The sequence below is a fragment of the Mobula hypostoma genome, chromosome 5, assembly GCF_963921235.1.
Source record: "Mobula hypostoma chromosome 5, sMobHyp1.1, whole genome shotgun sequence".
Taxonomy (NCBI): Eukaryota; Metazoa; Chordata; class Chondrichthyes; order Myliobatiformes; family Myliobatidae; genus Mobula; species Mobula hypostoma.
This window is the reverse complement of record NC_086101.1, coordinates 109,556,427-109,577,366: the sequence shown is the minus strand read 5'-3', so window position 1 is coordinate 109,577,366 and position 20,940 is coordinate 109,556,427. Positions and strand designations below refer to the sequence as shown.

General features: G+C 53.2%; 1 protein-coding gene across 2 annotated transcripts in view; it reads left to right on the top strand.

Annotated features, from left to right (window-relative positions):
- Nucleotides 1-20,940, top strand: part of LOC134346252 (uncharacterized) — a 105,361-nt gene that overhangs the window by 67,535 nt on the left and 16,886 nt on the right. For both annotated transcript variants that reach the window (XM_063047577.1, XM_063047578.1), the window contains exons 2-3: nt 11,187-11,543; nt 12,766-13,137. In XM_063047577.1, the coding sequence (XP_062903647.1) occupies nt 11,187-11,543; nt 12,766-13,137 (729 nt within the window). The remainder of the gene's footprint in view (nt 1-11,186; nt 11,544-12,765; nt 13,138-20,940) is intronic.

Here is a 20,940-nt window from a genome sequence, read left to right as displayed (position 1 = left end):
CCCCAGACTATCTGGCCATCTCTCCAACCCCCAGTCTCTCTGGCCATCTCTCCAACCCGCCAATCCGTCTTCCAGACTGTCTCTCCAACGCCAAGTCCGTCCACCTGACCGTCTCTCTGACCCCCCAGTCCGTCTAACTGACCGTGTCTCCAACCCCCAGTCCGTCTACCAATCAGTCTCTCCAATGTCCAGTCCGTCTACCAGACCGTCTATCCAACGCCCAGTCCTTCTACCAGACGGTCTCTCCAACACCTTGTCCGCCTACCAGACGGTCTCTCCAACGCCAAGTCCATCTACCAGAACGTCTCTCCATTGCTCCAGTCCGTCTACCAGACCGTCCTTCCTATACCCAGACCGTCTACCAGACCGTCTCACAACGCCCAGCCCGTCTACCAGACCGTCTTACCAACCCCCGAGTCCGTCGGCCAGACAGTCTCTCCAACCCCCCAGTCCATCCACCTGACCGTCTCTCCAACGCCTAGACCGTCTACCTGACCGTCTCTCCAACGCCCAGTCCATCTCCCTGACCGTCCCTCCAACGCCCAGTCCATTTACCTGACCTTCTCTCCAACTCCCAGTCAGTCTGCATGACCGTCTCTCCAACGCCCAGTCCGTCTACCAGACCATCTCTCCAACGCCCATTCCGTTTACCTGACCTTCTCTCCAACTCCCAGTCAGTCTGCATGACCGTCTCTCCAACGCCCAGTCCGTCTACCAGACCATCTCTCCAACGCCCATTCCGTTTACCTGACCTTCTCTCCAACTCCCAGTCAGTCTGCATGACCGTCTCTCCAACCCCCGACTCCGTCGGACAGACCGTCTCTCCAACGCCCAGTCCGTCTACCAGACGGTCTCTCCAACGCCTAGTCCGTCTACCTGACCGTCTCTCCAACGCCCAGTCCATCTACCAGACCATCTCTCCAACGCCCATTCCGTTTACCTGACCTTCTCTCCAACTCCCAGTCAGTCTGCATGACCGTCTCTCCAACGCCCAGTCTAGCTGATCGTTTTCTCCAATGCCCCGTCTGACTCTCTCTCCAACGCGCAGCCTATCTGACAGACTCTCCAACGCCCAGTCTGTCTACCAGACTGTCTCTACAACGCCCAGTCTATCTGACCGTCTCTCCAATGCACAGTCTACCTGACTGACTTCCAACCCCCAGTACGTCTACCAGACCGTCTCTCCAACGCCCCCGTCCATCTACCAGACCGTCTCTCCAACGCCCTATCCGATGCCAGACCGTCTCTCCAACGCCCTGTCCGTCTACCAGACCGTCTCTCCAACGCCCATTCCGTCTACCTGACCTTCCCTCCAACGCCCAGTCCGTCTACCTGACTGTCTCTCCAACGCCCAGTCCGTCTACCTGACCGTCTCTCCAATGCCCCGTCTATCTGTCTGTCTCTCCAACTCCCAATTCGTCTACCAGACCGTCTCTCCAACGCCCAGTCCATCTACCAGTCCGTCTCTCCAGACCGTCTACCAGACCGTCCTTCCAATACCCAGTCCGTCTACCTGACCGTCTCTCCAACGCCCAGCCCGTCTACCAGACCATCTCTCCGACCCCCCAGTCCGTCGACCAGACCGTCTCTCCAACGCCCTGTCCGTCTGCCAGACCGTCTCTCCAACGCCCAGTCCGTCTACCTGACCGTTCTCCACCGCCCAGTCTATGTGAGCGTCTCTACAACGCCCAGTCCGTCTACGTGACCGTCTCTCCAACGCCCAGTCCGTCTACCTGATCGTCTCTCCAACGCACAGTCCGTCTGCCTGACCGTTTCTCCAACGCCCAGTCTATCTGACGGTCTCTCCAACCCCTAGTCCGTCTATCAGACAGTCTCTCCAATGCCCAGTCCGTCTACCGCACCGTCTCACCAACGCCCCAGTCCTTCTACCAGACCGTCTCTCCAACGCCCTGTCCGTCCACCAGACCGTCTCTCCAACCCCCAGTCCGTCTACCAGACCGTCTCTCCAACGCCCAGTCCGTCTCCCAAACGGTCTCTCCAACACCCAATTCGTCTACCAGACGGTCTCTCCAATGCCCCAGGCCGTCTCTCCAACCCCCCAGTACGTCTATCTGAGCGTCCCTCCAACGCCCAGTCTATCTGAACGTCTCTCCAACGCCCAGTCTCTCTGACCGTCTCTCCAACGCCCAGTCTGTCTACCAGACCGTCTCTCCGACTCCCCAGTCCGTCTACCAGACCGTATCTCCAACCCTCCCAGTCTGTCAATCTGACAGTCCCTCCAACGCCCAGTCTACCTGACCATCTCTCCAACCCCCAATCTCTCTGGCCATCTCTCCAACCCGTCAATCCGTCTTCCAGACTGTCTCTCCAACGCCGTCCGTCCACCTGACCGTCTCTCTGACCCCCCAGTCCGTCTAACTGACCGTGTCTCCAACCCCCAGTCCGTCTACCATTCAGTCTCTCCAATGTCCAGTCCGTCTACCAGACCGTCTATCCAACGGCCAGTCCTTCTACCAGACGGTCTCTCCAACACCTTGTCCGCCTACCAGACGGTCTCTCCAACGCCCCAGTCCGTCTATCAGGCCGTCTCTCCAACGCCCAGTCCATCCACCTGACCGTCTCTCCAACGCCAAGTCCATCTACCAGAACGTCTCTCCATTGCTCCAGTCCGTCTACCAGACCGTCCTTCCTATACCCAGACCGTCTACCAGACCGTCTCACAACGCCCAGCCCGTCTACCAGACCGTCTTACCAACCCCCGAGTCCGTCGGCCAGACAGTCTCTCCAACCCCCCAGTCCATCCACCTGACCGTCTCTCCAACGCCTAGACCGTCTACCTGACCGTCTCTCCAACGCCCAGTCCATCTCCCTGACCGTCCCTCCAACGCCCAGTCCGTTTACCTGACCTTCTCTCCAACTCCCAGTCAGTCTGCATGACCGTCTCTCCAACGCCCAGTCTATCTGATCGTTTTCTCCAATGCCCCGTCTGACTCTCTCTCCAACGCGCAGCCTATCTGACAGACTCTCCAAGGCCCAGTCCGCCTACCAGACCATCTCTCCAACGCCCAGTCTGTCTACCAGACTGTCTCTACAACGCCCAGTCTATCTGACCGTCTCTCCAATGCACAGTCTATCTGACTGACTTCCAACCCCCAGTACGTCTACCAGACCGTCTCTCCAACGCCCATTCTGTCTACTAGACGGTCTCTCCAACACCCCAGTCCGTCTATCTGACAGTCCCTCCAACGCCTCGTCTATCTGACCCACTCTCCAACCCCCAGTCTATCTGGCAATCTCTCCAACCCGCAGTCCATCTGGCCATCTGTCCAACCACCCAATTCGTCTTCCAGACTGTCTGTCCAACGCCCAGAGAGTCCACCTGATCGTCTCCCCGACCCCCAGTCCGTCTGCCAGACCGTTTCTCCAACCCGCCAGTCCGTCTAACAGACCTACTCGCCGATCCCCAGACCGTCTACTAGACCGCCAAGTGTGTCTATCTGACGGTCTCTCCAATGCCGAGTCCGTCTACCAGACCGTCTCTGCAACGCCGTCCTACCAAACCGTCTCTCCAACGCCCAGTCCGTCTACCTGACCGCCTCTCCAACGCCCAGTCCGTTTACCAGACCGTCTCTCCAACGCCCATTCCGTCTACCAGACCGTCTCTCCAACGCCCAGTCCGTCTACCAGACTGTCCCTCCAACGCCCAGTCTATCTGACGGTCTCTCCAAAGACCCGTCTATCTGATTGTCTTTCCAACCCGCAGTCCGTCTACCAGAGTGTTTCTCCAAACCTCAGTCCGTCTACCAGACCGTCTCTCCAACGCCCAGTCCGTCTACCAGACCGCCTCTCCAATGCCCAGTCCGTCTATCTGACAGTCTCTCCAAAGACCAGTCTATCTGACTGTCTTTCCAACCCGCAGTCCGTCTACCATACTGTTTGTCCAAACCTCAGTCAGTGTACCAGATCGTCTTTCCAACGCCCAGTCTATCTGACCGTCTCTCCAACGCCCAGTCTATCTGCCTGACTCTCCAACCCCCAGTCTATCTGGCCATCTCTCGAACCCCTAGTCTATCTAGCCATCTCTCCAACCCCCCAATCCGTCTTCCAGACTGACTCTCCAACGCCCAGTCTATACACCGCACCGTCTCTCCGAACCCCAGTCCGTCTACCAGGCCGTCTCTCCAACCCGCCAGTCCGTCTGACAGACCTACTCTCCGAGCCCCCAGTCCGTCTACTAGACCGTCTCTACAACCGCCCAGTCTGTCTATCTCACCGTCTCTCCAATGCCGAGTCCGTCTACCTCACCACTCTCCAACGCCCAGTCCGTCTACCAAACCGTCTCTCCAACGCCCAACCTATCTGACCGTCTCTCCAAGGCCCAGTCCGTCCACCAGACTGTCTCTCCAACGCCCAGTCCGTCTACCAGACCGTCTATCCAACGCCCAGCCTATCTGACCGTCTCTCCAAGGCCCAGTCCGTCCACCAGACCGTCTCTCCAACGCCCAGTCCGTCTACCAGACGGTCTCTCCAACGCCCATTCTGTCTACTAGACGGTCTCTCCAACGCCCATTCTGTCTACTAGACGGTCTCTCCAACACCCCAGTCCGTCTATCTGACAGTCCCTCCAACGACCCGTCTATCTGACCGACTCTCCAACCCGCAGTCTATCTGGCCATCTGTCCAACCACCCAATTCGTCTTCCAGACTGTCTGTCCAACGCCCAGACAGTCCACCTGATCGTCTCCCCGACCCCCAGTCCGTCTGCCAGACCGTTTCTCCAACGCGCCAGTCCGTCTAACAGACCTACTCGCCGATCCCCAGACCGTCTACTAGACCGCCAAGTCTGTCTATCTGACGGTCTCTCCAATGCCGAGTCCGTCTACCAGACCGTTTCTGCAACGCCGTCCGTCTACCAAACCGTCTCTCCAACGCCCAGTCCGTCTACCAGACCGTCTCTCCAACGCCCATTCCGTCTACCAGACCGTCTCTCCAACGCCCAGTCCGTCTACCAGACCGTCTCTCCAACGCCCAGCCCGTCTACCAGACTGTCCCTCCAACGCCCAGTCTATCTGACGGTCTCTCCAAAGACCCGTCTATCTGATTGTCTTTCCAACCCGCAGTCCGTCTACCAGAGTGTTTCTCCAAACCTCAGTCCGTCTACCAGACCGTCTCTCCAACGCCCAGTCCGTCTACCAGACCGCCTCTCCAATGCCCAGTCCGTCTACCAGACTGTCTCTCCAACGCCCAGTCTATCTGACAGTCTCTCCAAAGACCAGTCTATCTGACTGTCTTTCCAACCCGCAGTCCGTCTACCATACTGTTTGTCCAAACCTCAGTCCGTGTACCAGATCGTCTTTCCAACGCCCAGTCTATCTGACCGTCTCTCCAACGCCCAGTCTATCTGCCTGACTCTCCAACCCCCAGTCTATCTGGCCATCTCTCGAACCCCTAGTCTATCTAGCCATCTCTCCAACCCCCCAATCCGTCTTCCAGACTGACTCTCCAACGCCCAGTCTGTACACCGCAACGTCTCTCCGAACCCCAGTCCGTCTACCAGACCGTCTCTCCAATCCGCCAGTCCGTCTGACAGACCTACTCTCCGAGCCCCCAGTCCGTCTACTAGACCGTCTCTACAACCGCCCAGTCTGTCTATCTCACCGTCTCTCCAATGCCGAGTCCGTCTACCTCACCGTCTCTCCAACGCACAGTCCGTCTACCAGACAGTCTCACCAACGCCCAGTCCGTCTACCAGACCGTTTCTCCAACGCCCAGCCTATCTGACAGTCTCTCCAAGGCCCAGTCCGTCCACCAGACCGTCTCTCCAACGCCCAGTCCGTCTACCAGACCGTCTCTCCAACGCCCAGTCCGTCTACCTGATCGTCTCTCCAACGCACAGTCCGTCCACCTGACCGTATCTCCAACGCCCAGTCTATCTGACGGTCTCTCCAACCCCTAGTCCGTCTATCAGACAATCTCTCCAATGCCCAGTTCGTCTACCAGACAGTCTCTGCAACGCCCAGTCCGTCTACCAAACCGTCTCTCCAACGCCCAACCTATCTGACCGTGTCTCCAAGGCCCAGTCCGTCCACCAGACTGTCTCTCCAACGCCCAGTCCGTCTATCTGACAGTCCCTCCAACGCCCCGTCTATCTGACCCACTCTCCAACCCCCAGTTTATCTGGCAATCTCTCCAACCCGCAGTCTATCTGGCCATCTGTCCAACCACAGAATTCGTCTTCCAGACTGTCTGTCCAACGCCCAGACCGTCCACCTGATCGTCTCCCCGACCCCCAGTCCGTCTGCCAGACCGTTTCTCCAACCCGCCAGTCCGTCTAACAGACCTACTCGCCGAGCCCCCAGACCGTCTACTAGACCGCCAAGTCTGTCTATCTGACGGTCTCTCCAATGCCGAGTCCGTCTACCAGACCGTCTCTCCAACGCCCAGTCCGTCTACCTGACCGTCTCTCCAACGCCCAGTCCGTCTACCAGATTGTCTCTCCAACGCCCAGTCCGTCTACCAGACCGTCTCTCCAACGCCCAGTCCGTCTACCAGGCCGTCTCTCCAACGCCCAGTCCGTCTACCAGACCGTCTCTCCAACGCCCATTCCGTCTACCAGACTGTCTCTCCAACGCCCAGTCTATCTGACGGTCTCTCCAAAGACCCGTCTATCTGACTGTCTTTCCAACCCGCAGTCCGTCTACCAGATTGTTTCTCCAAACCTCAGTCCGTCTACCAGATCGTCTCTCCAACGCCCAGTCGGTCTACCAGACGGTCTCTCCAACACCCAGTTCGTCTACCAGACCGTCCCTCCAACGCCAATTCCGTCTACCCGACCGTCTCTCCAACGCCCAGTCCGTCTACCAGACTGTCTCTCCAACCCCCAACCTATCTGACCGTCTCCCCAACGGCCAGTCCGTCAACCAGACTGTCTCTCCAAGCCGCCAGTCCATCTAACAGACCTACTCTCCGAGCCCCCAGTCCGTCTGCTAGACCTTCTCTCCAACCGCCCAGTCTGTCTATCTGACCGTCTCTCCAATGCTGAGTCCGTCTACCAGACCTACTCTGCAACGCCCAGTCCGTCTACCAGACCGTTTCTCCAACCCGCCAGTCCGTCTAACAGACCTAATCTCCGAGCCCCCAGTCTATCTACTAGACCGTCTCTTCAACGCCCATGCCGTCTACCAGACCGTCTCTCCAACGCCCAGTCTGTCTACCACACCGTCTCACCAACGCCCAGTCCGTCTGACAGACCTTCTCTCCGAGCCCCCAGTCCGTCTACTGGACCGTCACTCCAACCGCCCAGTCTGCCTATGTCACCGTCTCTCCAATGCCGAGTCCATCTACCAGACCGTCTCTCCAACGCCCAGTCCGTCTACCAGACTGTCACTCCAACGCCCAGTCTATCTGACGGTCTCTCCAAAGACCAGTCTATCTGACTGTCTTTCCAACCCACAGTCCGTCTACCATACTGTTTGTCCAAACCTCAGTCCGTCTACCAGATCGTCTCTCCAACGCCCAGTCTATCTGACCGTCTCTCCAACGCCTAGTCCTTCCACCCGACCGTCCCTCCGACTCCCCAGTCCGTCTACCAGTCCGTCTCTCCGACCCCCCAACCCGTCATTCTGACCGTCCCTTCAACGCCCAGTCTATCTAACGACTCTCCAACCCCCCGTCTATCTGGCCATCTCACCAACCCCCAGTCTATCTGGCCATCTCTCCAACCCCCCAATCCCTCTTCCGGACTGTCTCTCCAACGCGCAGTCCGTCCACTTGACCGTCTCTCCGACCCCCAGTCCGTCAACCAGACCGTCTCTCCAACCCTCCATTCCGTCTGACAGACCTACTCTCCAAGCCCCCAGTCTATCTACTAGACCGTCTCTTCAACGCCCAGTCCGTCTACCAGACCGTCTCTGCAACGCCCAGTCCGTCTACCAGACCGTCTCTCCAACCCGCCAGTCCATCTAACAGACCTACTCTCCGAGTCCCCAGTCCGTCTGCTAGATCTTCTCTCCAACCGCCCAGTCTGTCGATCTGACCGTCTCTCCAACGCCCAGTCCGTCAACCAGACCGTCTCTGCAACGCCGTCCGTCTACCAGACCGTCTCTCCAACGCCCAGTCCGTCTACCTGACCGTCTCTCCAACGCCCAGTCCGTCTACCAGATTGTCTCTCCAACGCCCAGTCCGTCTACCAGACCGTCTCTCCAACGCCCAGTCCGTCTACCAGACCGTCTCTCCAACGCCCAGACCGTCTACCAGACTGTCTCTCCAACGCCCAGTCCATCTGACGGTCTCTCCAAAGACCGTCTATCTGACTGTCTTTCCAACCCGCAGTCCGTCTACCAGATTGTTTCTCCAAACGTCAGTCCGTCTACCAGATCTTCTATCCAACGCCCAGTCAGTCTACCAGACGGTCTCTCCAACACCCAGTTCGTCTACCAGATCGTCCCTCCAACGCCAATTCCGTCTACCAGACCGTCTCTCCAACGCCCAGTCCGTCTACCAGACTGTCTCTCCAACGCCCAGTCTATCTGACGGTCTCTCGAAAGACCCGTCTATCTGACTGTCTGTCCAACCCGCAGTCCGTCTACCAGATTGTTTCTCCAAACCTCAGTCCGTCTACCAGATCTTCTATCCAACGCCCAGTCGGTCTACCAGACGGTCTCTCCAACACCCATTCCGTCTACCTGACCGTCTCTACAACGCGCAGCCCGTCTGCTTGACCGTCCTTCCAACGCCCAGTCTATCTGACTGACTCTCCAACCCCCAGTCTATCTGGTTTCTCTCCAGCCCCCAGTCTATCTGGCCATCTCTCCAACCCTCCAATCCGTCTTCCAGACTGTCTCTCCAAGGCCAGTCCGTCCACCTGACCGACTCTCCGACCCCCAGTCCGTCTGACAGACCTATTCTCCGAGCCCCCAGTCCGTCTACGAGACCGTCTCTCCAACCACTCAGTCTGTCTATCTGACCGTCTCTCCAATGCCGAGTCCGTCTACCAGACTGTCTCTGCAACGCCCAGTCCGTCTACCAGACCGTCTCTCCAACGCGCAGTCTATCTGACTGTCTTTCCAACACGCAGTCCGTCTACCAGACTGTTTGTCCAAACCTCATTCCGTCTACCAGACCGCCTCTCCAACACCCGGTCCGTCCACCAGACCATCTGTCCAACGCCAATTCCGTCTACCTGACCGTCTCTCCAACGCTCAGTCCGTCTGCCTGACGGTCTCGCCAACGCCCAGACTATCTGACTGTCTCTCCAACCCCCAGCCTATCTGACCGTCTCCCCAACGGCCAGTCCGTCAACCAGACCGTCTCTCCAAGCCGCCAGTCCATCTAACAGACCTACTCTCCGAGCCCCCAGTCGTCTGCTAGACCTTCTCTCCAACCGCCCAGTCTGTCTATCTGACCGTCTCTCCAATGCTGCGTCCGTCTACCAGACCAACTCTGCAACGCCCAGTCCGTTTACCAGACCGTTTCTCCAACGCTCCAGTCCGTCTAACAGACCTACTCTCCGAGCCCCCAGTCTATCTACTAGACCGTCTCTCCAACGCCCAGTCCGTCTAGCAGACCGTCTGTCCAACGCCCAGTCTGTCTACCAGACCATCTCTCCAACGCCAATTCCGTCTACCTGACCGTCTCTCCAACGCGCAATCCGTCTGCCTGACGGTCTCCCCAACGCCCAGTCTATCTGCCTGACTCTCCAACCCCCAGTCTATCTAGCCATCTCTCCAACCCCCCAATCCGTCTTCCAGACTGACTCTCCAACGCCCAGTCTGTACGCCGCACGGTCTCTCTGAACCCCAGTCCGTCTACTAGACCGTCTCTCCAACCCGCCAGTCCGTCTGACAGACCTACTCTCCGAGCCCCCAGTCCGTCTACTAGACCGTCTCTCCAACCGCCCAGTCTGTCTATCTCACCGTTTCTCCAATGCCGAGTCCATCTACCAGACCGTCTCGGCAACGCCCAGTCCGTCTACCAGACCGTCTCTCCAACGCCCAGTCCGTCTACCAGACCGCCTCTCCAACGCCCAGTCCATCTACCAGACTGTCTCTCCAATGCCCAGTCTATCTGACGGTCTCTCCAAAGACCAGTCTATCTGACTGTCTTTCCAACCCGCAGTCCGTCTACCATACTGTCTGTCCAAACCTCAGTCCGTCTACCAGATCGTCTCTCCAACGCCCAGACCATCTGACCGTCTCTCCAACGCCCAGTCTATCGACCATCTCTCCAACGCCCAGTCTATCGACCATCTCTCCAACGCCCAGTTCTTCCACCCGACCGTCTCTCCGACTCCCCAGTCCGTCTACCAGTCCGTCTCTCCGACCCCCCAACCCGTCATTCTGACCGTCCCTTCAACCCAACCGTTTTTTGGGCATCACAGCTTGAAGATGTCCTGGATATGACAGAGGCTAGTGCCCATGATGGAGCTGTTTGGGTTGACAACTCTCTGCAGTTCCCCCCCACCATCCCACCCTCACCCATGCCAGACAGTGATGCAGTCAGTTGGAATGCTCTCCATGGTACAGCCGTAGAAGTTTCTAACTGTCTTTGGTATCATACCAAATCTCTTAAAACTCCTAATGAAATATAGCCATCGCTGTAGCTGCATCGATATGTTGGACCCAGGATAGATCCTCAGAGATTATCACAACCAAGAACTTCAAGTTGCTCACACTTCTCTGTAATCCACGAGCCATTTGCTTAGAATCAAACGACCTTGCCCTGGTATCTCAAGGCTGGGTGTGTCTGCACGTCGGCCACCAAACCCCCCACACCCCCCTGCACTCCTCCTCTGCCACCTGTCCCACACACCACCCCCCCCCACCCCCCGGCACTCCATGCACGCCATTCCCAACAACACTTGCTCCCGCCAGGTTTACAAACCCGCTCTCTGCTCCACGCTGACAAATACAGTAGAAAGTGATGGATGCCTGGAATATGCTGCCTGGAGTGGTGGTAGAGGCAGAGACAGACATGATAGAGACGCTTCAGAGATCCTTACCTAAGCACATGAATTTGAGGAAATTTATAGAATATGGACATTGTGTAGGCAGAATCGATTAGTTCAGTTGGCCATTTGATTACTAATTTAATTGATTCACCACAGCATTGTGGGCCGAAGGGTCTTATCTTCTGCTAGGCTTGACCTTAACTATTTCAAACTTGAGATCTTCCCCATCACACTTGCTTACCCTCACCACGGTTTCTTCTTCCTCTTGCCTCTACAGGGTTCCTGGTTCGAGGAGGGATCCATCAGTCGCCAGCCTTACTCAAGGTCTCAGCGGGGGCCAGTGTGGAACTTGGCTGCCTCTTTGATGAGCCGGCAGTAGCGCCGACCATAGCCGCTTTCCAGTGGGACCTCCCCAATGGGAGGCTCTACCACGTGCTGCCTGCCGGCAGGGTGGGAGGCAGTACCAGCTGGCGCGTCCACCTCCAGGCAGAGCTGAAGGCGAGGAGCAGCAGGCTGAGCATTAGGAGGGTCTCCTCTGCAGACAGTGGGCTCTATGTGTGTATTGTCCAGCTTCTGGAGCCATTGCCCATTGTCCAGATGAAGGGAACAGCAACTCGTCTTCATATCATCCCAGGTATTGGCTGGGCACACTCATATTCCACCTGGCTCTACATGGGACTCCCTCCTGAGGCAGGTTGGATGGAGAAATAAGGTTCTTGGGAGTATCCAACACGCAGACAAGCCATTCATCCCAACTAGTCCAAGCTAAGATGTCCATCCAAGATAGAAGATACAATACTGTGCAAAAGTCTTAAGCATACATTATTGCTAGGGTGCCCAAGACTTGTGCACAATACTGTATTCGTCAACATAGAGCAGAGAGCGAGTTTGTAAATCTGGTGTGAGCAAAGGATGTTGGGAATGGCGAGGGTGCAGCGTCACAGGAGGGTTGTGGGATAGGTGGCAAAGGAGTGTCAGGGCAGCGGGTGGTACGGATGCAGACACGCCCAGTCCTGAGAAACCAGGCAAGGTTTGATTCCAAACAACTGGTTTCTTCATCATTACAGTATGTCCCTCTGGTGCTTCCCACTCTCTTCCTGTCTCCTTTTCCCAACCATGATTCCCCTCTCTCTGCCCTCAGTCCATGATAGAGACCCATATCAGAATCAGGTTTATCATCACTCACATGTCATGAAATTTGTTTTATCTTGTGACACATCCTTATCAACTCCAGCATCTTCCCAGCCACTGAGGCCAGGCTAACTGGCCTATCATTTCATTTTTTTGCCCTCTCACTTCTTGAAGAGTGGAGTGACACTTGCTATTTTCCAGTCTTCCAGAAACTTGTGATCGTTGATAGATTATTACTAATACCTTGACAATCTCCCCAGCCACCTTTTTCAGAACAGGGGGTGTAGTCGATCTGGCCCAGGTGACATACCTACCTTCAGACCTTTCAGCTTCCCAAGCACCTTCTCGCTAGTAATAACAACAGGACTTACTTCTGCCCCCTGACACTTCAAACTTCCGGCATACTGCTAGCACCTTCCACAGTGAAGATGGATGCAAAACACTTTAGTTTGTCAGTCATTTCCTTGTCCTCCATTACTACCTCTCCAGTGTCATTTTCCCATGGGCAGATATCTATTCTCACCTCTCATTTACTCTTTATGGAACATGAAGTGAAACCCGGCATTTGTGTCAAGTCAAATCAGTGAGGATTGTGCTAGGGAAGCCTTCAAGTGTTACCACGCTTCTGATACCAACGTAGCATCCCACAACTTTCTACAATGACACTTCACAATGACCAATTAACCTACTCGGTACGTATGAGTTTTGTGTCCTTTTCTATCCAGAATCCACTCCAGTCCCAGGAAGGGTTTCCCAGTCCCCCGCCTCCCTCTCGGTGAGGGAAGGAGAGCCCGTTACACTGACGTGCATCTTACAGACAACGGCGACGGAGGCGGAAGACATGTCGTTCATTTGGATGTGGGGAACTTCTTTAACCACCTGCTCCACAGTGCCCGGCGCTACCAGCAGGTGGCAGTGTGCTCCGGTTCCTGATCCGGGAGTCCTTATCACAGCCGATTTACAAACTAAATCATCAGAGTTCAGCATCACCCAGGTTTCTCTAGATCACAATGGAACTTATAAGTGTGATGTTGCGATCACCAAACCTCTGGCAAGGGTAATTTTACATGGAAATGGATCGACATTACTGGTGGAAGGTAGGTAAAGTTACATTTCATTCACTTCACTCTTGTTCTTTCTGCATGTACGCTGTGGCTTCCTTCATTCAATCGATTTTTCTTTCAATCTTTCGTGATACAGAGAGGAGTAGGCCCTTTAAGCCACACAATCCCCATCAGCCCAATCCAGGACATTTTACAATGACCAATTAACCTACTCGGTACGTCTTTGGACTTGCGGGAGGAAACTAAAGCACCCTAGGGAAAACCAAAGCACCCTGGGGAAAGTAAAGCGCCCCGGGGAAAACCCATGCATTCCACGGGGAGGACAGACGAGACTCCTTAAGTACCTCCTGAACCTGTTTAAGTACCACTTATGCTGCCCATCCTCTTTCAGGTTTGATGAGTTGTGCATTCAGAGATGCTCTTCTACACGCCACTGTTGTAATCTGAAGTTATTTAAGATACTGTCACTGTGCTGCCTTAGTAGTCAGTTATTTTATTTGTCATTTAGCACCCTTTGCTGGTAGTTTTGTATAGCAGTCATTTAGGTCAAGTGGTCTGTGTCTCTAGTTGATGACATCATCAGTAGGCATCGAGACAGTTCTCTATGTAGAGTTCAGGGAGAGCTTGTACCTTTTCATCTGACATCATCCTGACGTTCAGGTCTTTGAAAGCATCGTCAGTATGTAAAAGTAACCTTTGGGTTTATTATTTATTGATGTATATGCATATTTCCACAAATCAGAGATATTTGAACGGTTTGTGTGGAGATAAAATACAGATGGAATATTCATGCGGGCCACATGTTCTGGCTAACCTGTAGTGAGAAAATGTGCATAAGATACATTGTATGTAGCAACATCTTGCTTACCAGTAGCCTATCTTTATGATATAGTTGGAACTTATTTGTATACAAAATAATACTCAAGATACTGTATCACTTGTGATATACTTACTGCTTGCCTTGTACTTACCATAATGGGAATTTGGACACCTTTTTTTCTTTCCGTCAGTTTCACCCTACCGCCAGTTGTTACATTAAAGAACGTCAATTTGGAACATCTTTGTCAGTGTAGTAATTGGGGATGGAGTTCATCTGCCTGTCAATTCATGCAAGGCGTGTGAAGAGGACAGGACAGTAAAACGATACTTTCTGGAGTACAAAGGCAATTCTCTTTTCAAAATGTCAGACAAAAAATCATCAGGATCTCAGTCACTACGGACAAGGTCTCATGCCTCGGATTCATCTTCATCCAAACGATCGTATGGCTCCTCCATTCGTGCAGCCGTAGCCTTAGCTCGTGCTGAAGCCCAGGCGGCTAAAGTGGAGGCAGCATTTGCAGAAAAGGAACGCCAAATCAAAATGGAACAAGCACGCTTAGAGGTATCACTTGATGCCCTTCAATGGGAGAAAAGAGCTGCAGCTGTGGTAGCTAAAGCTGAAGCGTTAGAGGCAGCCATGGAAGAGCAAAATGAGGACCTCAGCTCCAAAATTGATCTTCAAACCCATGCTCCAGCGGAGTGCACAGAAGGGTATGTGGAAGAGCAGACAAAGCATGCTACCTATCAGTCAATACCTACATTAGAAGGAGTCTGTACTAACAGTATTAGTCAACCAGCCTCTGTTGTACAGCGTGCACCCAAAGCTACTGTGCAGTGTCACATTCAGGATGAGAAACCCAGTCATAACCGTCATCCTCAGGAGCGTGTTTCATTGGTTGGAAGTCAGTTAAAGCACACCAACGCTCACATGTCACACCCTTCGGGTAGAAAGCCCCAGATAGTGCGGAGTTCAAGGGGAGCCATGGACCGCACGAGTTACACAGAGGTATCCAATGACAGAGATCGTCCTCAAGCACACCAGGATGCAGAGGCCCAACAGGCTAATCCTGCTGATAGTCAGAGCATGTTGGACTGTCAGGTTTCTTCCAAGACACGAACTTGTGTCCTCAGAGCTTCTGCAGTTTAGTGGCCGTCCTGAGAGTTACAGGGCTTGGAAAGTAAATTCCTGAATGCCATACGAGGTCTAATCCTTACAGACAGTGAAGAGATGGAGCGCTTGGTGAAGTGGCCAGGTACCGAGCCAGCTGAACATGTGAGAAGGATAAGAGCTGAGCGTGTCCACCACCCACAGAGAGGGCTCAAAATGGTTTGGAACAGACTTGACGAGTGTTATGGGTCACCAGAAGTCATTGAGAATGTGCTGTTCGGGAGAGTGGATAGCTTCCCTAAGATCTCTAACAAGGACCACAGGAAGTTAAGAGAGCCAGGTGACTTGTTAATGGAGCTTGAAGACACTAAATCTGATGGGGACCTGCCGGGGCTCGCTTACTTAGACACAGTCCGTGGTATCAACCCCATTGTGCAGAAGCTGCCATATAATTTGCAGAAGAGATGACTCTCACATGGTTTTAAGTTCAAGAGCATAATGTTCCCTTTCCACCTTTTGCCTATTTTGTGGAGTTCGTTTGTCAGCAAGCCAAGATGTGAAATGATCCCAGCTTCTCTCTCATTGCAGGTAGTACTGACCCTCCAGTGATAGGAAAGTCAGCTCTTAAGTACAGCAGTCAGAGGCCTCCAGTCTCAGTTCACAAGACTGAAGTGTCTCCTTACACCTCCTCTTTGGCTGACACAACATGCAAGAGTAAAGTGGATCCTGCTAAGCAATACCCCTTGCGCAACAAACCGTACCCCCTCCAAAAATGCCGTGGATTTAGGGAGAAGTCCATCAAGAACAGGGAAGCCTTTTCAAAGCAGCATAGCAGCTGCTACAAATGCTGTGCATCATCAGCACACTGAGCCAAAAATTGTGACAGCAGCATAAAGTGTGCCGAATGTGGAAGCGAGAGTTACAGCTCAGCCCTGCACCCTGGGCCTGCTCCTTGGTCCTCAGAGGCCCAACCCCTGCACGTGAGCATGGCAGGGTGGAAAGGAATAATATTGATGTCACAACGGGGTGCTGGGAACGGACCCAAATGCAAGACACAGACACTGAAATACAAGGAACAGGACTTGACTAGAGTAGGGACGTGACAGGATTCAGACCAGGAGCAGGGACAAGAACACAGACTTGGGCTAGGGAAAGTAGGACCAGGACTAGGAACTGTGGACTTGGAGACAAGGCTTCAACTCCGAGCCTGAGACAGGGCAAGGACCCAGAACCTGGGTCTTGCCTTGGGCTCAGACCCCAGAACCAGGCAAGGACATGACATGGCTTCAGGACAGGACATAGCTGAGGTCTAGAGGCCTGAGTATGGAGACAGGCTGGAGTCTTTGCTCTAGAGGCTTGAGGCTGGGGTCTTGGGTCTTGAGCTTGGCTTGGGATCCTCAAGGCTTGGGTTCTTGAAGCTCAGAGACAGACTGGGAACTGAACATAAACATAGAGCCAGGACCTATCCTAAGAGAAGCCGGGACTCAACTTCATCTCCACACCAAGGTGGGACAGGTCTCTCCATCAGGTAATGGCAGAACAGCCAGACTTACCCAACAGAGGCAAGGACAAGACAGGACAGGACAGGACAGGTCCCTCCCCGCAGGGCAACAGCAAAAGGGCCTGACTCACACCACAGAGGCAAGGACAAGACAAGACAGGACCCCCCCCCCCCCCCACAGGGCAAAAGCAGACCAGTCTGACTTACCCCACAGAGGCAAGGACAAGAAGAGACAAACACCAAAGAACAACAGACAGTTCCATCTCTGCTCTGGGGTAGCTCCAAGTCTCAGTTCAGCCAGCAACCTCAGCTGGCAACAGAAACAGCTGGATCCCTACCTAGCTCAGAGTGGCTGGCTGCCACTCAGCTGGCCCAGGAAACAGCCAAATCCATACCACAAAGACTACCCCAACAAGTGGCAACAAGACTTCATGAAGCAGTGGTCCTCCAACCAGGCATAGAGAACACAAATGGTTTCACTGGCCTTCCATCAGCAGGTTGCTCCAAGGGGGACTGACAAGACAAACCAGCAGCCCACACTCAACCCCAAGGCTACTTATATTGCAAGCCCAAAGATGGGAATCAGGTGCCTATGATTAACTTAAACAAAGGACAGCTGGAATACCCGGAGTCCTGAGTCCACGGACCGGACCATGACAATTGAAGAAGCTACTGTTTCCTCAAGCTGTACACAGTTCTGTGTGGGAGACCTCAATGGAAAATTGTGCTCAAAGATTTGTCTCGTGAAAGTCTACCCAGCTGGCCAGTAGGAAAATGTAATCCAGTTATTTGCGATACTGGACGATCAGAGTAATCGCTCATTGGTAAGGTCTGAGTTCTTTGACCTTTTTAACATCAAAGACCACAATTCTCCTTACTCTCTCAAGATATGAGCTGGTGTGATTGAGACAGCAGGCAGCAGAGTGCATGGCTTTCAGGTGGAATCCATGGACGGACAGGTTATTCTCTCTCTCCCAACACTGATTGAGTGTAACGCGATCCCGAATAATCACTCTGAAATCCGCACACCGGAAGCAGCACTGCATCAGGCTCATCTGAAATCACTGGTGCAAAAGATCGCAGACCTCGACCCTCAGGCTCCCATCATGATCCTGCTCGGAAGAGACATCATAAGGATCCACAAAGTACGGAAACAAATAAATGGGCCACATGACTCCCCCATGCTCAAAAACTGGACTTGGGATGGGTAATTGTTGGCAATGTCTGTCTAGGAAATGTCTACAAACCGGCCACTGTGAGCACCTACTATACCAACACTCTGGAAAATGGCCGCCACGCCGTCTTTCAACCATGCCCCTAATCACTATGTCGTAAAGGAAAAGTGGTACGGCAGCAAGGCCCTAGGTCTCCCTGCATTTGTCCCTGTGGAAGGTCCCACATGCGAAGAATACAGAGAAAAACCTGGGTTGTAGTGTCTTTCAACAGACAAAAGATGATGACAAGATGGGCCCTTCAGTTGAGGATATACTTTTTCTGAAGACTATGGAAAAGGGAACCTATAAAGATGAGGACAATAGCCGAGTAGCTCCCCAGCCATTCAGACAGCCATGACCTCGCCTTCCCAACAACAGGTCACAAGCAGCAGACCGTCTTTCTTCACTGCACCACTCCTTTAACAAGAAGCCTGAGTTGAAGAATCATTTCATCTCATTCATGGAAAACATATTCCAGAATGGCCACGCAGAGGTAGCTCCTCCCCTTGGAACAGATGAAGAATGTTGGTACCTCCCTTGCTTTGGGGTTTACCATCCAAAGAAACCAGGCCAGATTCAGGTGGTCTTTCATTCAAGTGCTCAACACAAGGGAGTCTCACTGAATCAGGTCCTCCTGACTGGCCTGGACCTCAACAACAGTCTTCTTGGGGTACTTATCCGCTTTCGTAAGGACTCCATTGCCATCACAGTGGACATACAACAGATATTCCACTGTTTTCTTGTCAGGCCGGAAGACAGGAATTTCCTGAGATTTCCTTGGTATTGAGAGAGCAACCTTGAAAATGACATCACAGAGTATTGTGTGAAAGTGCACATCTTTGGGAATAGTCCATCGCCAGCAGTCACCATTCACTGTCTCAGACGAGCCGCTGAAGAAGGGGAGAGAGAGTTTGGCAAGGATGCAAGGCAGTTCGTTGAAAGAGACTTTTATGTTGATGATGGACTTAAGTCCCTGTCCACATCAGAGGCTGCTATCGACCTGCTCAAAAGAACGCAGAACATGCTGGCTTGCTCCAACCTCAGGCTACATAAAATAGCCTCAAACAGCAGAGAGGTCATGGAGACATTCCCCGCTGAGGATCACGCCAATGACCTTAAAGATCTGGATCTTGGTGTCGACTCCCTACCTGTACAGTGCAGCCTTGGACTCTGCTGGGACTTGAAGACAGACACTTTCCTATTCCAGGTAGCAGGAGAAAGGAGGCCGTTCACACGCCGGAGTGTATTATCAACAGTGAACAGCTTATGTGACCCATTGGGATTCGTAGCACCGGTCACTATACGAGGCAAGGCCTTACTTCAAGAACTCTCAATGGAGATGAGTGATTGGGATGCTCCATTACCTCGAGACAAAGAAGAACTATGGGAAAATTGGAAAGAATCCTTAAAAGAGCTTCAGCACCTGAAGATCCCAAGGCCATACACAAGTGTGTCTCCAATGGATGCCCAGCACAAGGAACTCTATGTCTTTTCAGATGCTTCAGATAAGGCAATAGCTGCAGCTGCCTATCTAAAGATCTCAGATGCAGAAGGGAACTGCCACATCGGCTTTATATTAGGCAAGGCAAGATTAGCTGCACGTCCAGAACAAACGATACCTCGGTTGGAGTTGTGCGCTGCGGTGATGGCTGTGGACATGGCGGTGCTCATTACCTTTGAGATTGACATCGAGTTTGATGCAGTCACTTTCTATACAGACAGCAAGGTAGTTCTGGGCTACATTTATAATGAATAGTGGAGATTCAACGTTTATGTCAACAATCGGATCCAGAGGATCAGGAGAGGCACACAGCCACAACAACGGCATTATGTGTCCACTGAACACAACCCTGCAGACCATGCCACAAGGTCCATCCCTGTAGCCCGTCTGAAAGACACCACCTGGTTTACCAGGCCTGCGTTCTTATCTCAGCCAGAGAAAACTTCTCTCAAGGCAGCCGTCTTTGAACTAGTGGACCCAGAACAAGATAAAGAAATTCACACGCAAGTGACAGTGCTCACTTCCACCACCCAAGACAGCCGACTTGGATCTCAGCGCTTTGAGCACTTTTCTAACTGGAGGGCTCTTACTCATGTCATATCTTGTCTCAGACATATTGCATGCCTTTTCAAGAAGACCTCAGAAGACTCTACAGGGAGCTGCAAGGGATGGCATCATTGTGAGACACCATACACAGTGGAAGAACTCAGTCAGAGCAAAAACGTCATCATTCGATCTGTGCAGCAGGAAACTTACGCTGAAGAAATGGAATGCATCAGGAGCCAAAGAGATATCCCTAAGGACAGTCCTCTGAGGATGCTGGATCCATTTATTGGTGAGGACGGCCTATTAAGAGTCGGAGGATGTATACAGGAATCATAGATGGGACATGAAGAGAAGAGGCCCATCATCATTCCCAAATGGCATCATCTTGCATTACTCCTTGTGCAACATTGCCATGTGGAGTCACAACATCAAGGATGCCATTTTAATGAAGCACTGTCCGCTCAGCTGGTTACTGGATTGTGGGTGCCAAAAGGTGTGTAATCAGTTTCATCTTCACGTGCATCACCTGTCGTAAGCTTCGGGGGACATGTGAAGTCCAGAAAATGGCTGACTTACCTCCTGACAGACTCAGCATGGAACCGTCTTTCACACATGTTGGTATTGTATTTGAACCCTGGACCATCTCTGCGCGCCATGCGAGAGGTGGCCAGGCCAAAGGTAAAAGATGGTCAGTTTTATTTACCTGCTTATGCATTAGAGCCATCTACCTCGAGGTCATAGAGTCCATGGGCAGCTCAAGTTTTATAAATGCCCTGAGAAGCTTCCTGGCGATCCGTGGGCCAGTCAAGCAAATTCATTCTGACTGGGGAATGAACTTCATCAGAGCGTGCAAAGATCTAGGAATGTCCTCCAACGTTGACGAGAATGTGGTGAAGAGGTATCTCTCAGAAAAGGGCTGTACCTGGACATTCAATCCGCCTCATTCCTCCCATATGGGAGGGGCATGGGAGAGAATGATCAGCACCGCCTGCAAGATCCTGGACTCAATGCTTCTCCAGTCAGGGCCTTCTAGACTCACTCATGAGGTGCTCACCACCTTTATGGCCGAGGTGATGGCCATTGTGAACAATAGACCTCTAAGGCCCATGTCTACTGATGCAGAAGATCCATTCATTCTCACTCCTGC